General features: G+C 39.6%; 1 protein-coding gene across 2 annotated transcripts in view; it reads right to left on the minus strand.

Moving 5' to 3' along the window:
• Nucleotides 1-21,350, minus strand: part of Grip1 (glutamate receptor interacting protein 1) — a 269,779-nt gene that overhangs the window by 95,211 nt on the left and 153,218 nt on the right. For both annotated transcript variants that reach the window (XM_023716318.1, XM_023716316.1), the window contains exons 8-10: nt 8,935-9,082; nt 6,867-7,036; nt 360-515 (exon numbers count right to left, since the gene is read on the minus strand). In XM_023716318.1, coding sequence (XP_023572086.1) covers nt 360-515; nt 6,867-7,036; nt 8,935-9,082 — 474 coding nt within the window. The remainder of the gene's footprint in view (nt 1-359; nt 516-6,866; nt 7,037-8,934; nt 9,083-21,350) is intronic.

Genomic DNA, 21,350 nt, shown 5'->3' on the forward strand with positions numbered 1-21,350 from the left:
TCTCTCTCTCTCTCTCTCTCTCTCTCTCTCTCTCTCTCTCTCTCTCCCTCTCCTTCTCTCTGTGTTCACTCTGCCATTTAGGCTGGTCTTGAGCTCACTTTGTGGCCCAGGCTGGTCTCAAACTCAAAAGGATCCTCCTGCCTCAACCTCTCAAGTGCTGGGACTACAGGTGTGTGCCACCACACCCAGCTACATCCTTTCTTAATGACAAATGCTTTCTAACGAAATAGACTTAGGAGATGTCAGAAATAACATGCGATATATTATTAAAAAAGAAAAGCTCACAACAACCATGAAGCCAAAGATGCAATGAATTAGAGGAGGGACTGAGCGGGATAAGAGAAAGCCTGGAACATTACGAGGGCTGTTTGGAGGCGGAGCTTTTGGGAAAGTCAGGGCGGGCACGCTGCAATGGTCAGGGTGGTGCAGATTATGGTGGTGGCCTGGGTGAAGACTGCACTGGTTGCTGGCCCAGGAATCCCAGGGAAGTTGCCTGTCGCTCCTCTGAATTTTCACTGCCCACATGAAGTGATGATGAGAAATAAGAAAAACATAGAACAAAGAAAAAAAAAAAGAAAAGAAAAAAAAGTAACTGAATTGCACAAATTAAAAAAAAAGTAACAAAAATGAAAGCTGCTTGCAAAGAAAAAATTTACGTGGTTTTTCCTTTTCTCAGTGGTCAGCAAAACATGATTAATATCAGCAACAAGGAAACTTTTCATTTTCCCAAGAATAATGCATGCCTTTCCCCGATCCATTTTTTCTCATTTTAAAATGAATACTGAATCAATTTCTAATCTCCCCCTGTGCTTTACAGTAGAGATTAAAAACATTTTTTTTCTCTTAAAAGTCAGTCTCATAAAGATTTATGACACATGGTTAGTAATTAAGGATTTGCAAATCCTGGCCAGTTAGTTAGTAGCACTTGTTTAGAGAAAAGAAAAAGACAGAACAATAAATCACGCTGGTCCCCAAGTCTTGTGGCCAACTAGTCCCACTTCACTATTTATTGCTGTGACATTTTAATTGACTATGATCCATCACTTGAACTTGATTTTCCTCTACTACTCTAATCATCTACGGATAGCAGAATCTTATTTGTATCCTGATTCATAAGGAGAAGATAAAAGCCTCAATATATTTTGACTTGTTTTGAAAAAGCGTATTTCACTGAAAATATATAGTTCTTAAATTCCTTTACATGTTTTTATATTCCCCTAAGGTACTGTAAAATTCAATGAGGATTACTCCAGAGATTTGGTGTCCTCTTTATTTTTTAAAAGTTGTTTATTATGTTTTAATTGTAATTTCAATGTTAAAACTTGATTTTCCAAGCAGTGTTCTGAAATGTCAATCTTATTGCATAGCTGCCTGATAAGGTTTTCATGAATCCACAGGAGTTAAAAATAAGTATAAAATTTTATCTCTTGCTTTTATGATTCCAATGGTAGGTATCTTATGTGTGAATTATTTTACCGTAGTCACTTACGTGGACTCAAACACTGTGTAAGTGTGAAGAGGAGGGCCGTTTAAAAAAGTTGAAACATCTGTACAATAGGCTTCATTGGCCCTTCCGGTCCTCTCTGGAGAGACAGTGCATGGAGGGGAAGCCCTGGCAGGGACATGTCACTGTGGAGAGAGGCAGACCTGGACTTCCACCCTGTAGGAACCTGGCCAGCTGCTTGGCTACCTCAGCCTCAGTTTCCTCACACATCAACTGGAGGTCAGGAAAGGGTCTGCTCAGCAGGGCTGCCGTGAGAGCTACGTGCGGAAGCAGCTTGGCATGGTGCTGATCCACGGAAGAAAAACAAATGAGCTATGAGTAATAATATTGATTCTGCTACTGTCCTACCTCCAAACCAAAAATAAAATGCCTTTTAAAGGAAATAGCAGTGTCTCTCACTCGATGAATTTCAATCACTAGACACTCAAATTTTAGGGGCTTTGTCAGAAATCTGCACAAAAACACTTTCAGAACCACTGTAATTTCATAGTACTAAATCAATTGACCCTTTTCTCCTCCCCCTCTGTGCTTTCTGGTCTGACTCCTCTCTCTTTCTCTGTCCTGGTTCAAGCCACCACCACTTGCATGGAGACCACTGCGACACCTGTGGAGGGGGCTCCCTGATTCACCTGCTGTCACGTACTCACACCCAGCTAGGGGTGGTCTTTTCAGTACAAGGCCAGACGTATCACACTTGTTTAAACTGCTTATCATTAAAAAGGACAATGAGGACAGTCTCTGCTCATCTCTTTAGCCCACAGGGATCACTTCGCCTTCACGTTTCTGCCACCCAGGGGGTTTGCCTGTTCTGAGATCAGGTTGGGGCTCCTTTCTGCCCAGAACCTCCACACTCATCAGCCTTACACCCTTGGCCTGTGTGGATGGCTCCTCCCATCAGTCAGGTCTCAACTCAGGTGCCAGCCCTGGGACACGCCGCTGCTGATCTCCTGGCTGAAGTCACTGACTCTCCCATGTGACCACACTGCTGTTTTATATTCTTCATGGCACTTAATACCAAAATGGCTTTATCTTGCAATATATTTCTAGTGTTTATCTCTTCATGGTAAGATGTGCAGGCTATAAAAGTAAGGGTGGATGCTGCCTGTCTTGCTCACTAGAGACATCCCAACAACTAGAACAGTACCTGAAGTAGACTGACCCGCGAAGGAAGGAACTGATGAAGGAATTCAATGAAGAAGCACATCATCCAGAGTGCCCACGTCCATATCCTGACAGCATTTTCCTTTACAAAAAAGACTAATCTAGGGAACTCCTTAGTGGATTCTCTTTCATCACCTTCATTCTACTGTGGGGTACACAGGACTACTCTGTAGTAAGACACACTTATCGCTGGATCTGGGTAATCTACAATCATAGCTGCTCCATCTACTCTTTTTAAAAATCTTTTACTTATTTACTTGGTACAGGGTCTCAATACGCAGCTTGGACTTATAGTGATCGTCCTGTCTCAGCCTCCCCAGCACTGGGATCATAGGTGTGCACCACTATGTCTGGTTTTGGTGGCCGGCAGGGCATGCCTGGGGTTGTGGGGCTGGAACAGCATGTGGTACCGGGAATAGAACCCAGGTCCCTGTGCTTGCCATCTATTCATAGTGAAGTAGTATTTCAGTATTGCAAATGAAGCCAGAGTAAGTGAATGGACTTCAGAATTTAACACCCACTGTTTGATAAAGTTTTTATTGAGTGCTTTGAAAATCACTGGGCCTTTATTAGTAATGTTAAGCCCAGTGAAAAGAGAGAGAGAGAGAGAGAGAGAGAGAGAGAGAGAGAGAGAGAGAGAGAGAACAAGAGGGGAGACAGACAGACAGAGACAGAGAGACTGAGAGACAGAGAGAGAATAAGAAAGAAGGATGCTATTGAGAACTTATTGCATGCCTAGCGCTGCACCAACTGTAAGCAAATTAAGTGCAGGTGATGGACACAAAGTGAGGGCGACCTGATCAAGGACAGCAGAAGAGGAGAGAAACCAAACCAGAAACAGCGACAGGACAGATGGAAAAGGCCAGTTGGCTGGGGACTATAAACTTTTCCAAGACTTTGCACTATTTTTGTTTTTGACTTTGTGCTATTATTAAGGAGTAAATCTTCACAAATATGAAACAATTAAAAAACAAGAACATGACAAGATGATGCACAAAACTGCATGCTATGCGTAATGAATGAAAAAGACCTTCAACAAAGAATGCTGGGCAACAAGAGTTACTATCTATTTGAATGTACTTTCCAAATCAGTTGTGCTTTATAGTGGTCTACCTCCTACTTATATACAAGGTAAGTTTTCAGGAGTTTAATAATAAGATTCTGGGCACACTTTCATTTTGTAAAGAACATTCAGAGGCATGTATGTATGTATGTATTTATTTATTTAGTGGTACCGGGGATTGAACTCAGGACCCTGCGCTTGCCAGGCAGGCACCTATTCTACTGAGCTATCTCCCCGGCCCTAGCATTCTGTTATTGAATTGTGCAAGAATGACAGCCTACTTCCACAGAGTCCTTCCTATATCCCAGGTACTGTGCTAAGAGCTTTTTCATGGATTAGCTCAGCTAATTGCTCACAATACTCCTGGGAGGCAGCTCTTGTTTTAACCCTTACTGTACAGATAAAGAACTTAAGGTATAAGAAACTTGTGTGACTTGGGTAAGGTCCCGAGCAGCACAGCCAGAATTAAAGCTCTGGGTGTCTGTTCTAGAGTCCCTGCCCCCTGCCACCAGGCTACAGTGCCTCTTCCTGTGGGTGTTCCTAATTCCTCAGCTCCAGAGAAGCAAAAAGAAAGTCAAAACCACAAAGCATTCCAGGTTGTTCATTGGTGACATCACTACTGCGGTCTTAAGAGGCACGGGGCCAAGAAGGTGATGTCTTTATTTCTCCTCTCTGATTGGATCCTTTTGCTCTGCCTAGGACAACTGAAGAGCCACTGAAATCAGCCCCGGAGGCTTTCTCTGGAGCTCAGAGAAGGACTCTGGTGTCTTACTGGTACTGAACGTATCAAACCTAGAGACTCTGGTCACATTGCTTTTCAAAAGTCTCAGTTTCCTTCCATCACAATTATATTTCTCATTGGTCCAAAGTAGAAACAATTTTTAACCTCATGGAAAACTTTTATTTCCCTTTCTCCCCTCTTCTTTCTTTTGTTTCTTACTCCCTTTCCAGGTGCTGGGGATAGACTTTAGGGCTCTCGTGTGCCAGGCAAGCACTGTGCTACTAGTTACATTTGCAGCCCTGAAAACTCACTTGTTATGTTTTACCAGCAAAAGCAAACACTGATCTCTTATTCCAAATCTATAAAGTCATTGCAACATTACTCTGAAAGCACCAAGAATGCTTTGTTGCTATCAAAATTTGGGAGACATATTCGTCCATATACCTATGGGGTTAGGGAACCACTATGCAGGCACCAGAGATCTTGCGGGGCAAAAGCAACCAGAACGTTCTTGCAGAAAAAAAAGTAAGTTATGTAAAACTCTACTAATACAAAAATAGAAGTTGGAGAATTACAAACACAACAAAACAATGCGTATTATTTTCCCTTCTTGACTGCGATTTAATTATGGTTAAGAGTCAGTGTTTATTTCTTCTTGCAAATGCAAGTCTGATTTTAATGCAAAATGTAAGGGATATGTCTATATGCTCAAGGAAGATAACGAACCATTTTCAGAAAAGTTCTTGGTGGGATCAGAAGCTAGAGTTAGTTAAATTGTCAGCCTCCGGCCTCCCAAATATAAATAACATCAGGTTTTCCATAACAAAGCAAAAAATGCATTTGCCCATATATTCTAGTACTTAAGTAATTTTTTAAAACTTTTTTGATAAATACATATTTAATATTTTGATTTGGAAACTATGACTTGTACACAGATGAAATAAAAGTTAAATAAATGAAGGTGCAAAAGGCAGTAACATTTCTAATTCATTGATACAAGAATTTAGCAAGCTGAACGCTACGCTGGGAAGTCACCACACAGAGTGTATCCTTACATGTTCTTGACTTCCCACTAATTAATTAATTATTATTATTATTATTTTTTTGCGGTACTGGGGATTGAACTCAGGACCTTGCGCTTGCCAGGCAAGCGCTTATCCTACTGAGCCATCTCCCTGACCCTTCTCGTTAATTTAGAAGAAACACACACTACTACGAACCTTCCAGGAAATGGGCAGGCCAGGCCTGCGGCAGATGCTGGCGGGAACACTCACATCTCCACGAACTGTGCCTCCCGTAGACCCTCAGCACCATTATTCAAGTTGTGCTGATTTTCTTTTCCTAACCTGCCTATGCCGCCTCATTTCTCGACCCCAATGTGTAAAGTCAAAATTTGATAAGGCTAACATTATGCTGGAGATTTTCATTAGCTCCAGGGCTGCCTAAGTTCCATTTAATTAAAAGGTTAGATCCAGCTGACTCATTCAGTATGAGAATTATCTGTCCCCCTTTCTTTCCCACCTCATTTTTGAAACTGCAGAGAAGTGTAATGCAGTTTAGATATAATTATAAGAATGACCTCCTCATAAGCCAAACTTCAGTACTAGAGGACACTATGCTCTCTGTAAGTATACAAAAATGCATTGTCACTTTCTAGGCTCATGCTGATATTAGGGAGGCTTCCTGCACAGGAATAAATAAGGAGAGAATTTGGTTTAAGGAACAGGAGGACTTGGAATTAAAACCCCACAGGAAATCTTGACTTCATTTGATTTTGGGTATAAAATCCCTTTTCTTGGACTAGGTTTTGTTTAAAAATGCCCAGGCGGATGATTTATAAGTTGTCAGCAGACATAGGTAACTTTTGTCAGTGACATTTCTGACTCAGAAATAAAATGAGAGATGTTTCATCAGAAATATCATTGTCCATCCTAGGAAACAACCAATTCGGCAAACATTGAAAGGGGAAAGTCAGCCCTTCATGCAAATGGCTCCTCACACTAAGCATTTGAAAAGTTTGTAGTTAATACCAACTTTGTTTAAAAAGTAAGCTTTACTACTTCTTGACTATCATCCATTAGACTGGAAATTTAACCCAAACACATCAGGAAGTCAAATCATTTTTCTTCTTGTCTCTCTTACCTTTGCACCAGAATTTTTTTTTTTTTTCTTAATCAAAGACTACTAGCCTATTCCAACAGTAGTTATTTCTTCATTTTGGGGCTTCCACTAATTATGTGTGGCTTAGAAAAAGCGATTTGGATAATGAGGCAGAGTAAACAAAGAGACTTTGCTGTTTGGGGAAAAAAAAATGAGAAAGGGAGAGTGAAATTCAGTGCACCTCTGCTCTCTACCTCTGCATGAAGTAACAACTGCAAGAGCCAGAAAAAGAGATGCATCCGGAGAGCTCTGCTCACCATGGTCAGGTCCCTTCAGGGCCAGGCGGGTCTGATGGTGGGGCAGAATCTCAAGCTTGACCTGGTCAGTGGTGTTGGCCAGGAACTGGGTTGCTTCCGCCAGCGTACAGTACTCCATGCTGGTGCCATCAATGGAGAGGATGTGATCCCCTACGTGCAGGGCGCCACACCTGCGGAAGCAGAAATGCAGGACAGTGAAGCGCCTTCCTCTTTGGAATACACTTTTCACGCCCTTCAGAGAATTCCACACAGTTTTTATTTTCTTAAAAAAAAAAAGGAAAGCATTTCAGTATCATAGGAAATAGCATCTGTTAAGTTATAGATACCTGAAGTGTACACTGTAGTGTAAAGTCTTGTGGAAAATACAGAAAAAAGCAAAGAAATGTTTCCTCTTGTCCATCTTGGGGGCGGGCAGGTACTGAACACTGAACACTGAAGAGAAGTGAGCAAGGGAAGTGTAAGAAAGGAAAATTTTCCCCTTGATTTTTCTTTCCTCCTAGACTTTTTTTTTTATTAATATGATTTGGTAAATATTCAGATTCTCAAGTCATGGCTCACAGAATTGAAGTGGGGTCATTTTTATGTGGGAATGGAATTACGCTGGGGAAATTCAGTTCCTATTTCCTCGGAATCTTTTCATATAAGCCCCCAGATCACTAGCACTTTGTTTTGGAGCAAGATTTTGTTATTTTGGAGTTAAACAGTCATTAGTACAATAGCTCTCAATGACAATGAAAATTATGCAGGAGTTGAGTGAGTAATAAAACCAGGCCTGCAGGGCGAGTCAAGGGGAAAGCTGGGGGTGGGGCTAGCTGCTACATCTCGCTGAGCTCAAGACACTGGCTACTGGATAAGTGGAGAAAAGCAAACACAGCAGTCAGCATCCAGACGTACCAGCCAAGTGGGCAGCTCCTTAAACTGGTTACCCCCTGCGGAACGGGAAAAAACAGAGGGAGAGAATTAAAGCATCCTGAACCACTGAGCTGGAGACACCCCTGGATCAATGGCTGCCCCTGCCAAATGACTGCACCATAGGGCAGGACCACAGTGGAGCTGTAGACTGTCCTCTACTGGGGCTGCTGCAGGTCCCCACACCAGAGCTGGAGAATGTCCAGGCAGGGTGAAGAAGGTACAGGAATGGGCTGGAAGGTACAGAAGAGACTAGTCATTCGGATACTTTTAAAAATCTCCAGGGTGAATGGTTTACTACTCAACACAGAAGCATTTCAAGTCATCCTTTCCATCTAAAAAAATTATTTCATGTTGGTTTACTTGGAATGTTTCAGTGATGTGAGCTGGGGGTTTTCTCACTAAGAGCTACAGAACAATTTATTAAGAGGGAAGACATTCTCTCTCTCTCTCTCTCTCTCTCTCTCTCTCTCTCTCTCTCTCTCTCTCTCTCTCTCTCTCTCCCCCCCCCTCTCTCTTTCTCTCTGTTTTACCTTGCAAGTTTAAAATATTAATTGGGAAAATAAATTTTATTTTTATTGTGTCTTCAGAATGAATGATGCTTTCAGGGACCCTTGAAGGTTGTGAAACTATAATATTAATGTACTATGACAGTAACAGGTCTGTCTTTAAAGACTGCACTATTTAAAAAAGAGTGCCCTATTTATCTAAGAAAAAAGGAATAACATTTTATGGTAGCAGGACTTAACTGTTAATACTTCAGCAAACCCAGTGACTTCTCTGCATGTGCCTTAATAAAGGTCAGTTCAGTTATCCTATGTCAAAGAGAGACAATTATCCCAAGAGGCAGTAAGAAAATTTGCTTGGTTGCTTGTTTTCAAATTTTTTCCCGATTTCTAAAGGTCACACTAACATCTGGATAAAGTGACTTTATATCATGAAATGTAACATCAGGTAAATTTTGATCAGGAAAACAGCTTGTTTTCCTAACTGGAATTTATAAAATGTCAAGAGAGCTCAATTTTCACTGTTGGTGCAGATGTACATGTGCTTGAGTGTATGTAGGCATGTGTATATATTACATATGTGTGTGCACACATATAATTTCTAAACAACACACCTGTGAATTTGAAAAGTAGTCACTTTCTATGACACTCACCGGTCTGCAATGCTTGCAGATTTGATCTTGTCTATGACAATGACCTGCTTGCTACAGCACATCGAGGTAGTGAGAGCAACGCCAAGGCTGGCCCCAGGAGTTTTGGCAACTTCAACTAGCAGTGGCCCGGATGCTGTTGCCACAGTATCTGTCAAAGAACAAATTCAGGAAATCAGCAAAAAGACAAAAGAAAAAAAGAATGTTTAGTCTGATGTCAGCCTGTTAATTCTGTCCCTGAAACTTAGGCTTTCTTCCATGTGTCATCCTCACAGCCAGTGGTACCTGAGGGCACCTGTTCCACGCGGCATGCATCACAGTAACACACGCTCATGTAATCTCCTCAATTAGATTTTGAGCTTCATGCCAGTCAGGGTACTGTCTTATGTGTCTTTGTGCCCTCCCTCCCCACCGCTACTGTGCCTCACACATGCTAGGGTCTTTCAGTAAGTGCTTAAAATTAATTAATCATTCAATAAATATATAGCACCTATTGCAAAGAAATAAATGCAAAACAGGGTTGATGAAGAAAGGGTAGGCTAAAGACAGGAAAGAGGAACAGGAAGGATGAACAGAAGAATGGATGGATGAATAATGGATAATGGGTCATGGATGGATGATGTCTCTATTTGTCAAATGGGAATAGGGAAGCAAAGTGGAATCTGTAAGCCCTCGGAGCTTTCCCAATTCTCAACTTGACTATCATTTCCTGTTCAGGAATGACTTTAAATAGCTTTGCCTCTGGCTTAGAACATTCTACATTCCCTCAACTTCTATTGATCAACAGAGATACCAGTGTAAACATCAATTCCTCTGGAAGCTTCTCCAACTCATGACTTGGTAAGAAGCTTTTCACACGTGCTCCTATAGTCTGAATTACTTGTGTTGTAACACACAGTTCGCTGTCGCATAAGGGCCAGGTTGGGGTGACATCTCTGTCCTTTGCCAGATTTTGAGCTTGTTTTGAAGGCAGAGACTATGTCTTGCTGATCAGAGTTCTCACTGCTGCCACAGTGATGAGCACACAGGAGACAGGTAACAGTTGTAGAGTAAATGCAAGAACAAACGAGAAAGAGTGTAATGTCACTTAAAGCTCAAAAGAGAGAGTTGTTATATGGAAAAGAGCCCTGGATACGGAGCTAAAACGTTTGCATTTAATTTTTATTTTCATAATACTTTGGTTTTATGGTACCTTAGCCAATTAATTATTGAAACACTCTAAGCCCAACTGCTTACCTCTAAAATAATGTTTTACTACAACCAATGTAATGTATAGTTAGAGCATTTTGCTATGTATACAGAATGTTATTGCTATGATGACCTCAAATATTTGAGCCATCCCATTTTTCCAGACTGCATATTAGTATATTTTTCTGGTTTTCTACTCCTTTGCTGCTGCTTGAGATTTCATTCATCAATTTTTTTTTCCACCAGCACGTTTTCATCACCAAGGTAACACTCAGAGACGGCGACCTGGGAAATCTGTTTTCTACGGCTAAAGTTAAGGTGATATGCACTGATTCATGAAGGCAAATGGGCCATGGGCTATCTTCAGTTTGAGATAAAACAACGTATTTCCTAATTAAGTTAAAGATGAGAAAATGCACATCAACAACATACTTTCTCCACTACTACAGATTCTTGTATGTGTTGTTTCCTGAACAATGGATATTGAAATAACTCAGTCTTAAGAAGCAAAGAGGACTTTAGAACCTATATCTTTTCCTATCATTCCAGGGCAGAGTCTTATTAATATTAACTGGAAGGAACCAGTGGTCTTAGCCTAACACCAGGGACTTGTGGTTCCTCGGTGCTTATGACTGTTTACCCAAGGGCCTGGTTAGCCCAGGAGCCTAACTCTTTGGTGGGGGTTACTCTCTAGTTTTGATAACCTTGTTGTATTAAGTGCTGTGGTCTCCAGTCTATGGCCATTGACACTGCCTTTCTTTTCTCTTCCTTCCCTGTTTTCTGCTTTGTTTCTGTCCAGTGCCTCATAGGGTCATGGTGCTGCCCAGGACTCGGTGTCACTATGGTCACCGTGCTATTTGCAGCAGTGGACTATAATGCATCTGCCTCGATTGGTCCCCCCGGTGAAGAATATTGGTCAGCCACCAAAGGCTTTGTTTCAGTTGTGCCCATTCCTCAAATCCAACAGACGGATGTCTGCAGCTGAGCCAGGCGCTGTTGCTGCCTCTGATTTGCTGGTGGCTGACCGTCCTTCTCATCCTGAGCATGCTCCTGCAGGATCTACTGCTCTGGTCAAACCCCTCATGACTTCTGACCTACTAGAGTCTTTTATGTTTCTGGAACTCCAAAATGACCAGCTTTTAATTGCTCAGACCTCTTTCTATGACCTCCTTGGATTTTAATAGGTCTGTGATATGGCAGTTAGTTATGTTTTTCCTCATGGTTCTGCCATGTCTAAGGATAAATTTGCTTTGCTTAGCAGATGAATGTAATAGTTTCCATGTTAATTATCATCAAATGTCTTGATCTTCCCATTTGATGCTACAAGTGGAAAATTTCACATCATGAAAATTTAATTTACAAAATTATATAAATATTGCATAAAATCACCAACAACTATGTGTAAGGTATAATTAAAACATAAATGAATTTCATGTTTATACTAGGGTTTCATTGACAAGATATGTCATTATATACATACAAATATTCTAAAATCTGAAAAACATTGGCAAGTTAAGACACATTGGGCCTTAAGCATTTTAAATAAGAACATCCAACCTTTATTATGATTAAGCACCAGAGTTTTAAAAGAGGCATTAAAGATTATTTATAAATTCTGAAGCAATTCTTTCTTCCTGAGCTCTGGATGTGTCAAAGTATAAAAACTTGTATTTCTGTATATTCTAATGATTCAATTATAGTGAAAAAATAATATTAGCTTTTTCTCTTAGAAGAAAGGATAGGAATAAGGATATCAAGAAAGTGAGGACAGGGTGCCAGATTTGTCACCACTGGTTTAGAGGGGAGAGAGACAGCTCAGCTGATGGAAACTGAAATAGAAGTCTCTCTTTTTTAGGGCATTAAAAGAATAGTGAGTGCAGTACTTTCATTTGGGGGAGCAAATGTGCAACTAAAAAATTATCTTAAAATTTAAAGAAGAAAGCTTTAGAATTCCCAGAGAAGTGAATGTAATGTCACAGTTAAGCAAAGAGACCATATGGCTCTGGGCTGGAGGCTGGGAGGGTGGTCTTTGTTGTGCCATCAACTTGTCATGTGACTCATCCCGTGTTTCAGATCTCATTTTCTCCATTTACAAAATGCAATGACAACAGTGCATCGTCAAATCTACAGAGAAACAGTGATGTTAGGCAAGTAAAAAAAGAATTGTCCAGCTAGAGAAAATGAAGGAAAGGTAATCAGTTTTATAAATACACAGGAGCTCGTTCTTCTAGTAGAAAACTCTATCTCTCATTGGGGGTTTATGCACAGATAGTGTCAAATAATGCAGTGGCTAATGCCCTTGACCTATGTTTATAAGAGGGTGTCTAAAAGGTTCCCTGATGAAGACCGAGGCAATAAGAGTGAAAAGGAAATCAATGATGGTGTCTCCAAAGAAGAACCAGCTGGTGTACTGGTTAACTTTATCCAAAGACAGATGCTAGAGTAAATGAACTGGGTCTTCACTTACATTTCTAACAAAAGCTGGATGTTAGGCAATTTCAGAAGCTTGATGTTGGTATCCTGGCCTTTCATGCAGGTGTCTAGGACCAGATCTATATGCTTTGGACATTGGTTGAGGCAGTGGTAGCATAAAGTCTTATCAGGAGATTAGAGAAGAAAAAATACATTCTTATCCAGATAAAAAGCCACTAGTACAGAGCCCCTCCCCAGAAAGAGCACAGGCTAAGATTACAAGTGGAGTTGCCATTCACGCGACAATATAGATTTTAAAAATATTTTATTGAATGCTAACTATATACCATTCAGTACTGGGAATTCAGAAATGTAAATGTAGCATCCCTTCTAGTAACCCTTGGGAATCTGATGTCAAAAAGCTAGGAGGAGGGGGATCCACTATAAAAATATATTCGCATGCATTTTCTAGTCGTTTTTTTTTCTTTTCTACTGCAGGACCCACAATGCTTATAATCCTACCTCCTCTAGCCACACCCAGTAAAATATTTAATATTGTAGGGTGAAAATGATTAAAAATGATGGGTTATCTACTAGGATATGAATTGTAGGTTTCTCAGAAAATTACGTACACATGCCGGAAGTGTCCAAAGATCTACAGAAGGTTGGCTGAAGTTCCTTGTCCTTAAAAGCAATAGAAAGGCAATCACTTTCCCAATACTAATAGCATATGTCAAGGGAATGGTCTTGACAGCTGAGCAACAGGCGCTGGCCTGGCTGGGATGAGTTTAGTATATGAGCTAGGATTTTCTCTAAATGTTTTTCAGTGGACTTTAATTGGCCCAAAGAAAGGAACAAAACTGTTTTAGCAAGTAACACTATCCAGCATTACCCATGTGGTAGTTACTTTGTGTATGGTAGAAGGGGATCTACAAAATGTTAACATCTAATTGATCATTAGTCTTTCCCTGAGGATTGTTAGCCACAATAAATACTTCCCCACAACAACATCAAGAAGCACACAGTACCTCATGATATGAAGCCTGTTTCCCTAGCTGCTACCCAGCTGCATTCACAGAGGACCCTATGAGAAGCAGGACTGAAAAAGCCCTAGCCTTATTCCAAGATGCCTAACAAGATGCATGGGAAAAATAAAAATAAGCAGACAGGGTAGGTGAATGGACAACTTTTATTTAAGAAAGTGCAAGAGAAATAAAAAGGAGCATGTCAAAATGAGCAAAACAAACAGAAGAAAAATCAGGAAGAAATAATCAAGTTCCTATCCCTACACAGATGATTAGTTTATTCTGTGGAAGAGAAGGATGGTTGAAAAAGTGGTTCATAGAGACATAAATTATTCATGGTTAAAGACATCTCAGTCATTAGCATATTTACACCCAACTGAAGCCCTTGCATGCTGTGTTGATTTATGAGCTACATAATTATATGAGATACACAGATGACTATTTGCATGGGAAACACTCTGGATTTTTTTTAATTTTGTTAATCAGTTTTTCAACTTCTGAGCCCTGCATTGCAATGAGTGTAACGCTTGATTAGAACCCGCTGTAAATAGCCGAGCCCACATGGTAAATCACCTCTACTTTTGGCGCATTCCCTCAGAAAAAGTTTCGTTTGGGGATTTTCCAACTTAGCCATTTATTAAGCAGTGGTAGTTTGGCTCACAATTTCTTTTGCCTGTGAACAATTTGGTCATAAATAGAAGTGTTTGGGAAAACTTGGTTTTGGGAAAACTTTGTGTTTGACTCTGCACTGGGCCATGAACACAACTGCAGCCATCTTTCCCATACAGAATAGAAGTGGCCCTCTTTTCCAGATAGTGGAATGAATTAAGTTTGTGAACTGAGGCACCGGTGTATTTTAATGAAAGTTATTCAAGCACTGCTTCTAATAATTGCCAACCTTTTCAGATAAGCAAAAATGGCAACAAATTTTATAGCTTTTATAAAATTGCCCTTTCTTCTATTTTTGAATTTAAAATACAGTATTTAGGAAATATTCAGATCCAAGCGTTCCTACTATGGTAACATGAGCTCCACTCTAAACCCTAACTTTTCTGGAAGAGTCAAAAGAGATAACAGGAACATTTATTGTATTTCAGGAAGGGTTGAAAGCAAGTGACACTTGTAACACACCCCTATATTTGATTGAGTTTGGATAAAGCTGTGTTGCTGACTCCAGTGATCTGTAGCAGAGTTAACCTGGTAACTTCATTCGCTTTGGAATGACTGAAGTACAATGTACGGAGAATGCATAAACCACAGCTTGCAGCTTGATGAATTTTCATATACCGAATATATTTGTATAATCACATTTAGACCTAGAAACAGAACATTATCAACATCAAAGAATCCTTCCTCTCTACTCCTTTAAATCACTGCCCCAGCCCAAGGTAACTACCCAAATTAGCTTGACTTCTAACAGCATAGATTAATACTGCTTATTCTTTTTTTTTTTGGAGGGGGGGTGGGTGGGTACTAGGATCAAACTCAGGACCTTGTGCTTGCCAGGCAGGCACTTATGTTGCTGAGCTATACTCCCAGCCCAACACTGCTTATTCTTACTATTGAACTGTAACAAATTCTCAGTTTGAGTTCTGCTTAAAGATGCATATTGTTGTGGTTCTTTTCTATCATTTATTCTCATTTCAACATATTTTTTCAAAGGTGAATATGCTGTAATTTATTCATTCCACTATTTAAGGGGTTTGTTGTTTTGCTTTACAAATATTCTATGAACATTTGAGTATGTCTTTTCGTGAGCATGGGTATGCATTTCCATGGATGTTACAAGCAGGAGTAGAAATTTGGGGCTAAAGGGTATACATGTTCTCTGCTTCTGTGAAACATGCCAAAGAATTTTCCACGACTTGTATGAATTTACTTTTGCCCCTGCAGGGAGGGAATGGTCTCATCTTCTCTACCTGTTGTCCACTTCTTGCTGACATCAGTCCTTTTCACCTTCCCATTTCAGTGGGGTGCAGCAACATGAGTTCAATTTGCAGTTTTCTGATAACTCAGGTATTTGGGAGAACTTTTCATAAATATGTTGGCATTTGAAAATTGTCTTTTGCAGACTGTCTGTTCAAATGTTTTCCCAAACTTTCCCTTAAATTTCCCAGCAACTTAAGAATTGAAACAAAAACCAAAAACCAAACACCTGTATTCTCATACGAATCATGAATGACTGTGATTTGCAAATATATTTTCCCCAAGGATGACTTACAACTAGAGATCTCTGTTGGTGTCTTTTTGATGAAAAGAATTTCTTAATTATTCATTTTTATGGTTATAATGTTGCACTTAAGTGTTTGCTCATTTTAAACTCATGATGAAGGTCTCCTATACTTTTCTGAAAGTCTTTTTTTTTTTAATTTTACACTTGGCTTGATAATCTATCTGGAACTGATTCCTACATATTGTGTGGAATAGGATGTGGCAAGATATATTTTACCCACACAGACCCAAGTTACTTATCATCATTTTCAGAGAAGATCTTTTCTTTTCACAGCTTGGAAACATGACTAGGTTCTCTCTTTGTTTTGCACCAGTGATGCTTCTCTGAATTATTTTAGTCCCTTAATAGACCTTGATATCTGACAGTGTGAGTCCTCTGGTTTTGTCATTCTTCCTGGTGGGGCTGACTTTTTAAATTCTTTGTAGAGTTTTGTGTTACTGTACATATAAGTTAGGGGGACTAGAGCTCAGTAACTAAATTAGCGAGGAAGCTGAGGTGTCCAGCAATGGAATAGTAATATGTGAAATAATCATGTTAGGATTAATGTGACAGGTTTCAGTATTAAATTTGATAGACTGGCATAATTTTTATGGATATTTAAACATGCTTTGTAGAACACTAATAAAAGTCTCTTAAATTTCTAAGGTCTAAATGTAATTAAATTGTAAAGAATCTTTATACTTTTAAAGTAGAGGATTTTAAAAAAAGGCAGGTCATAAAATTTCTTTAAGAGCCTTCTGAGCTCTATCACTGTGACTTGGGGTGTATTTTTAGATACTACAGCTCTAGAAGCTTCCATTTCCATTGATAGTACTAATAGAGTCTCAAAAGAGGGCATAATTATATCGGGGTGACATTTCAGCAAACTCAAGATTCATATCTTCATTTGATTTAAGAAGTAAATGCAATCTAATCAATTTATCACTTAAGTGACCAATACCACTTTAAAGTGAAAGTACAAATATTTGTGGACATAGTGTAAATCCTTCGCCTTCCCATGAAAAATATTTGGCATATTACACATGGCTGCTGCTCAATCATCACATTCTATATCATCCTCCTCCAGCATGTCTGATTCCCTCTCAGTCTAAAAATAGTCACTGTCAGGTTTTTCTGGGTTTCATAAGTATTCCACATGCAAAAACCCAGAATGATTCACTATGCAACTCTGCTGACACAGAGAACCTGCTAACATAGGAGTAAGTGTCTGCCAGTCTGCAAAGAATCCCTCTGACTCAGGATGCTTGAACACCCAAGGCTGGGAAGGAAAGTGGAGTCAGAAGAGTCAGTGGCTCCACAGCACATCCAGTGTTCCCTTGTCATCCTGTAAGTTTACAGTACAAGAATGATGCATTGTAGTGTTCAAAAAAACCAGACCTTAAATCAGACAAATGAGTATCAACCACTCAGCTACCCTAAAAGTCAGTTTACTTAGAAGTTGTGAAAACTTTACTTTGAAATATTTAAAGCCTCTATTTTTCTAACTGATCCCCCTTGAGTTTTTATAGGAGGTAGACATAATATTAAAAGACAAACACACATTAGGAAAGTGTATAGGTTTAAAAGATCTGGCTAGATGAAGAAAAGAAACAACTTGGCCATCATGTGTTCAAACAACCGATGTCCTGTCAATGAGGCAGCACAGGAAGCAGAACCAGAGCCCAGAGCAAAGCACCGAGAAGGCTCCCGGGCTTTCTCACACTTCATGGTGAGTTACTGTTTACAACATATTTTCACATGTATCATTTATTGCTTACAAAACTCCTTTGAGATGGGCTGGGCATTTAAAACATCTTGTAGGTGACACTAATATGCAGTGAGAGATGAGAATGACTACTTTAAGCTTGGTTTGCAGTAAGGTCTATGTTATCAGCGGGTTCACTGAATTTCATAAAGAATGTTCTAAAGGCCTCACAGAATAGGAGAGGGATCCAAGTAAACGAGACTAACATTTGACTATCGTGGTATGGTAACAAGTTTTAGATCAGCATCTCCACAGAGCCATAGATTACTTTAGAAGCTACTCTGGTCTTTATATTTTCACCTGTATAATGAGACAGGTCTTCATTAGGCACCTGCTTCTTGATCAGGGTTCCAATAGGAAGGATATTTGATATTTGTAAGTGGTGGATGGCACCTTATGCCACTATAGCATGCATGCTCCTTACAGCCACAACTTCACTGACAGGAACTGAGGCCACTCTTCAAACACTTCCAAGGACCAAAAAAAAAGAAATTTCTGTATTTGGTATACATGTACTAGTTCTCGGGAATCTGAACTATGTGGAGCGCCATGATACATGCTGTGGTTTGGAAGTGCTTTCTTCCCCAACGGTTCCCATACCGAAGAGTTGGCCCCAGTGTTGGGGCTGTGAGAGGTGATGGGAACTTTATGATGTGGGGACAAGTGGGAGGGCACTGAGAATGGTCCTCAGGGAAGAGAACACCGGTCTCTCCTCGTGAGTTCTCAGGACAATGAGTTGTTGCCAGAGGGAGCCTCACTCCTGAATGGCTCTCTGGCTTCATGGCTAGTGAGGTGATGGCTTATTCCCATTACACTAGCAGCATGTTACCTGCCAGTGGCCCTTACTCAAGAATACACTGATGGGGTTGGCTGACTCTGCACTTACGCTTCTTAAAGCTGAGTTACATAAACCCCTTCTTTTTATAAAGTAGAGTGCCTCAGGGATTTCATAATCATAACCAAAAGACAACTCATGCCAAAACACATTCTGTACCTACCCACAGAGGTAAGGAAGGCAAGACCTTCCCCACGAGGAACAAGCTAATATCATTGTATTTTAGAATCTTTCTTGTAGAGATTTTAATGAGTGTTCTAGGATCGCTCAAGACACCTTTATGACGTTAAGAAGTAAATGCACATCTTATTTTTGGGAGTACACTTGAGTTCCTTCTTCTAGGATACTCATTTCTTTCCTCCTTCTCTGAGGCAAGCTGGATTCTAGGCCTTCTGATTCATTACAAAAATCTGAGCTGAATGTATAGTTTTAGGGAATCTGTGAAGACACCTGTAAAGTTTCTAGGTATATCTGAGATAGTAAGAAGATAAAGAAAAAACAGATGGGAAGATTCCAGGAAAATTATGCTTTACTCCTTTAGTTTGAGTGGCTTTACCATAATTTAAATCAATAAAAATGCCTGAATGATTAATCATCCATAGATAATTAATTCATTGTCTCATTTTCTTCCCGCTTCCCAGAACTTTCTTAAGCACTTAATGTTAAATATTTGATGCTCTGAGATTTCTTGTAGGAGGGGTGGGGTCTCAATACTGTACTTAGGCCTACAAATATTATAATTTAAACAAAATTATACTTTAATTTTAAATGCTTCCTATATAATTTATTTTTAAGAAATAATTAGATCTTACACATCAAATTAAGAATTTTAAGTTTAGAAAATATAAAGATGCATTCCTTTATTTGTTCTGCTGCCTTCAAAACTTTTAAGTATAAAACATTTACTATTTTATATACCTGCTATAATTTCTCTCAATATGCTGTGGGTACAGTATCAGATGTGTGAAGTCTTTTGGGTTTTAATCCTATGCTTATAGTACATGATTCACGTGACTTTAAATAATTAGCCTCTTTAAGACACAATTACTTCATCTGTTAAAAAAAAAAAATAAGGATACTAATGTGTGTTTCACAGTGCTACCAGGACAATTAGTTAATAAAATGTATAAAATGCCTTGCACAATCCTTGGCAGATATTAATTTCACAAATTAATGTTAGTGTCTCTCTCCTTCTTGGGTTAATATAAGGTCATAGTCATGATATCTATAATGCTTAATTAGTTTCCTAAGTTGATGTGAAAAATTGCTTTCTTTACTTGGCTAGAGAAAGCTAGAGAAAAGGCTATTAAACCAAAAATTAAATTACTTATTTATATGCCCCAGAGCTTTAAGCTAGTGTTTGCATCAGTGGGGCTGCAGTGAGGTTGTTCCCGAGGGAAGGTTACAGTGGAGACAGACGAGGGGAAAGGGTAGGGGACCAGACAGCTTCCACTGTATCATTAGTAACATTTTCACATGTCGTTTCACTTACTTAATTTTAAGTGCTCTGAATGATTTCAATATTACCCTATCTGCAATTTCAGATTATCTCCATCGCTATGGACTGAGTTTTATAATCTATAACTAATGAAGCCATATCTTTGGTAAAGTATTTCAGAAAGAATCTACATGGAGGATATCTCATCTATACAAATCACGAAAATTGAATTGATGTTGCACTTTGACCACAGGTGGCACATTTAAGAGTTCTGCCAGGACGCTGATAGGAAGGCTGACAAACCTGCAGTCAGAGTTTGTTCTGGATAATAAGACCTCAGAGAAGCAGATTCCACAAGACAAATGTATGACTCGACATAAAACTACTGTTTAAGCAACTCGTCAGAAGCATAAAAGTCAAGGAAGTCACCTCTGGGAAATAAATAAGAGAAGCAAGAGTCACCCAAATCAAGTCTCCACAGGGTGAGACATCTCAGACAGAGTCTTAGCAAAAATTCAAAGCAGTCTTAAGAAGCAAGCAACCAACAATCATGAAGCCAACTGTACAGGACAAAGGCCGATAGGTCTCTATCTGACGGCAGCTGAACTACTGCTTTAGTACTGGAACCATTTCTTGTGAACCAATGAATACCACTACTTCTCACTCTCCAAAAGAGTATGAGTAGATTAGTTTGCCTCTTGAGAGATAGCTTTCAGTGTGCTGGAATGAATGTCCCCAGTGAGCTGAAACTTAAACATTTCAATATTCTGTTTTTCAAAGACACTATACTTATCTGGAGTTGCAGGTACCAGTGCCCAAAAGAATCTCCCTTTCAGCAGTACTGACTAGCTGGACCCTGAGTATAGATTATTCAATGGATTTACATTTCAGATTAGCAGCCAAAAGCTGTGATTAAAGAAAGGAAGGCATACTCAAGTGACCTAGAGAACAACAAGCTTCCAATGAGCCAGGATATTGCAGGGCACACTTCTCGAAAGCCATGTAATTATGCTTATTAATTATAACCTATCATAGAGACTCACATCCTCTACTTTGCTAAGTCAAGGTTTTCTAATACCTGGGCACAGGGTGAAACAGGCCACTTTGTAATTGGAACACTGGTGCCTTTATGTACAATAGAAGGGAATTGTTCTTCAAGGGAAGAAAGGAAAAGCAAAGAATGAAGAAGATAAGGGAAGGAGAAAAGACAGGAAGAGAAAGAAGGAAAAGCAAGGTGAAAAAAGATTAAATAAAAATATAAAAAAAATGTGGACAAATTTCTTCCTCAGAAGCCAACTGTACAGGATAAAGGCCGATGGGTCTCTATCTGACAGCAGCTGAACTATTGCTTTAATACTGCAACCATTTCTTGTGAACCAATGAATACCACTACTTTGCTGTATCTTTTACTACCGCCTCTGTATTTTCTAGGGAGAGGTAAATACTCTCAATTTATATGAGACACAGGGGACACATTGCGCTTAAGCTGCCTGCATTTCATTCATTCAACAAATATTTACTGTGTACCTTTTTGTGTATTACAC

Source organism: Octodon degus, unplaced genomic scaffold, assembly GCF_000260255.1.
Source record: "Octodon degus isolate 3935 unplaced genomic scaffold, OctDeg1.0 scaffold00047, whole genome shotgun sequence".
In the NCBI taxonomy this organism is placed as follows: Eukaryota; Metazoa; Chordata; class Mammalia; order Rodentia; family Octodontidae; genus Octodon; species Octodon degus.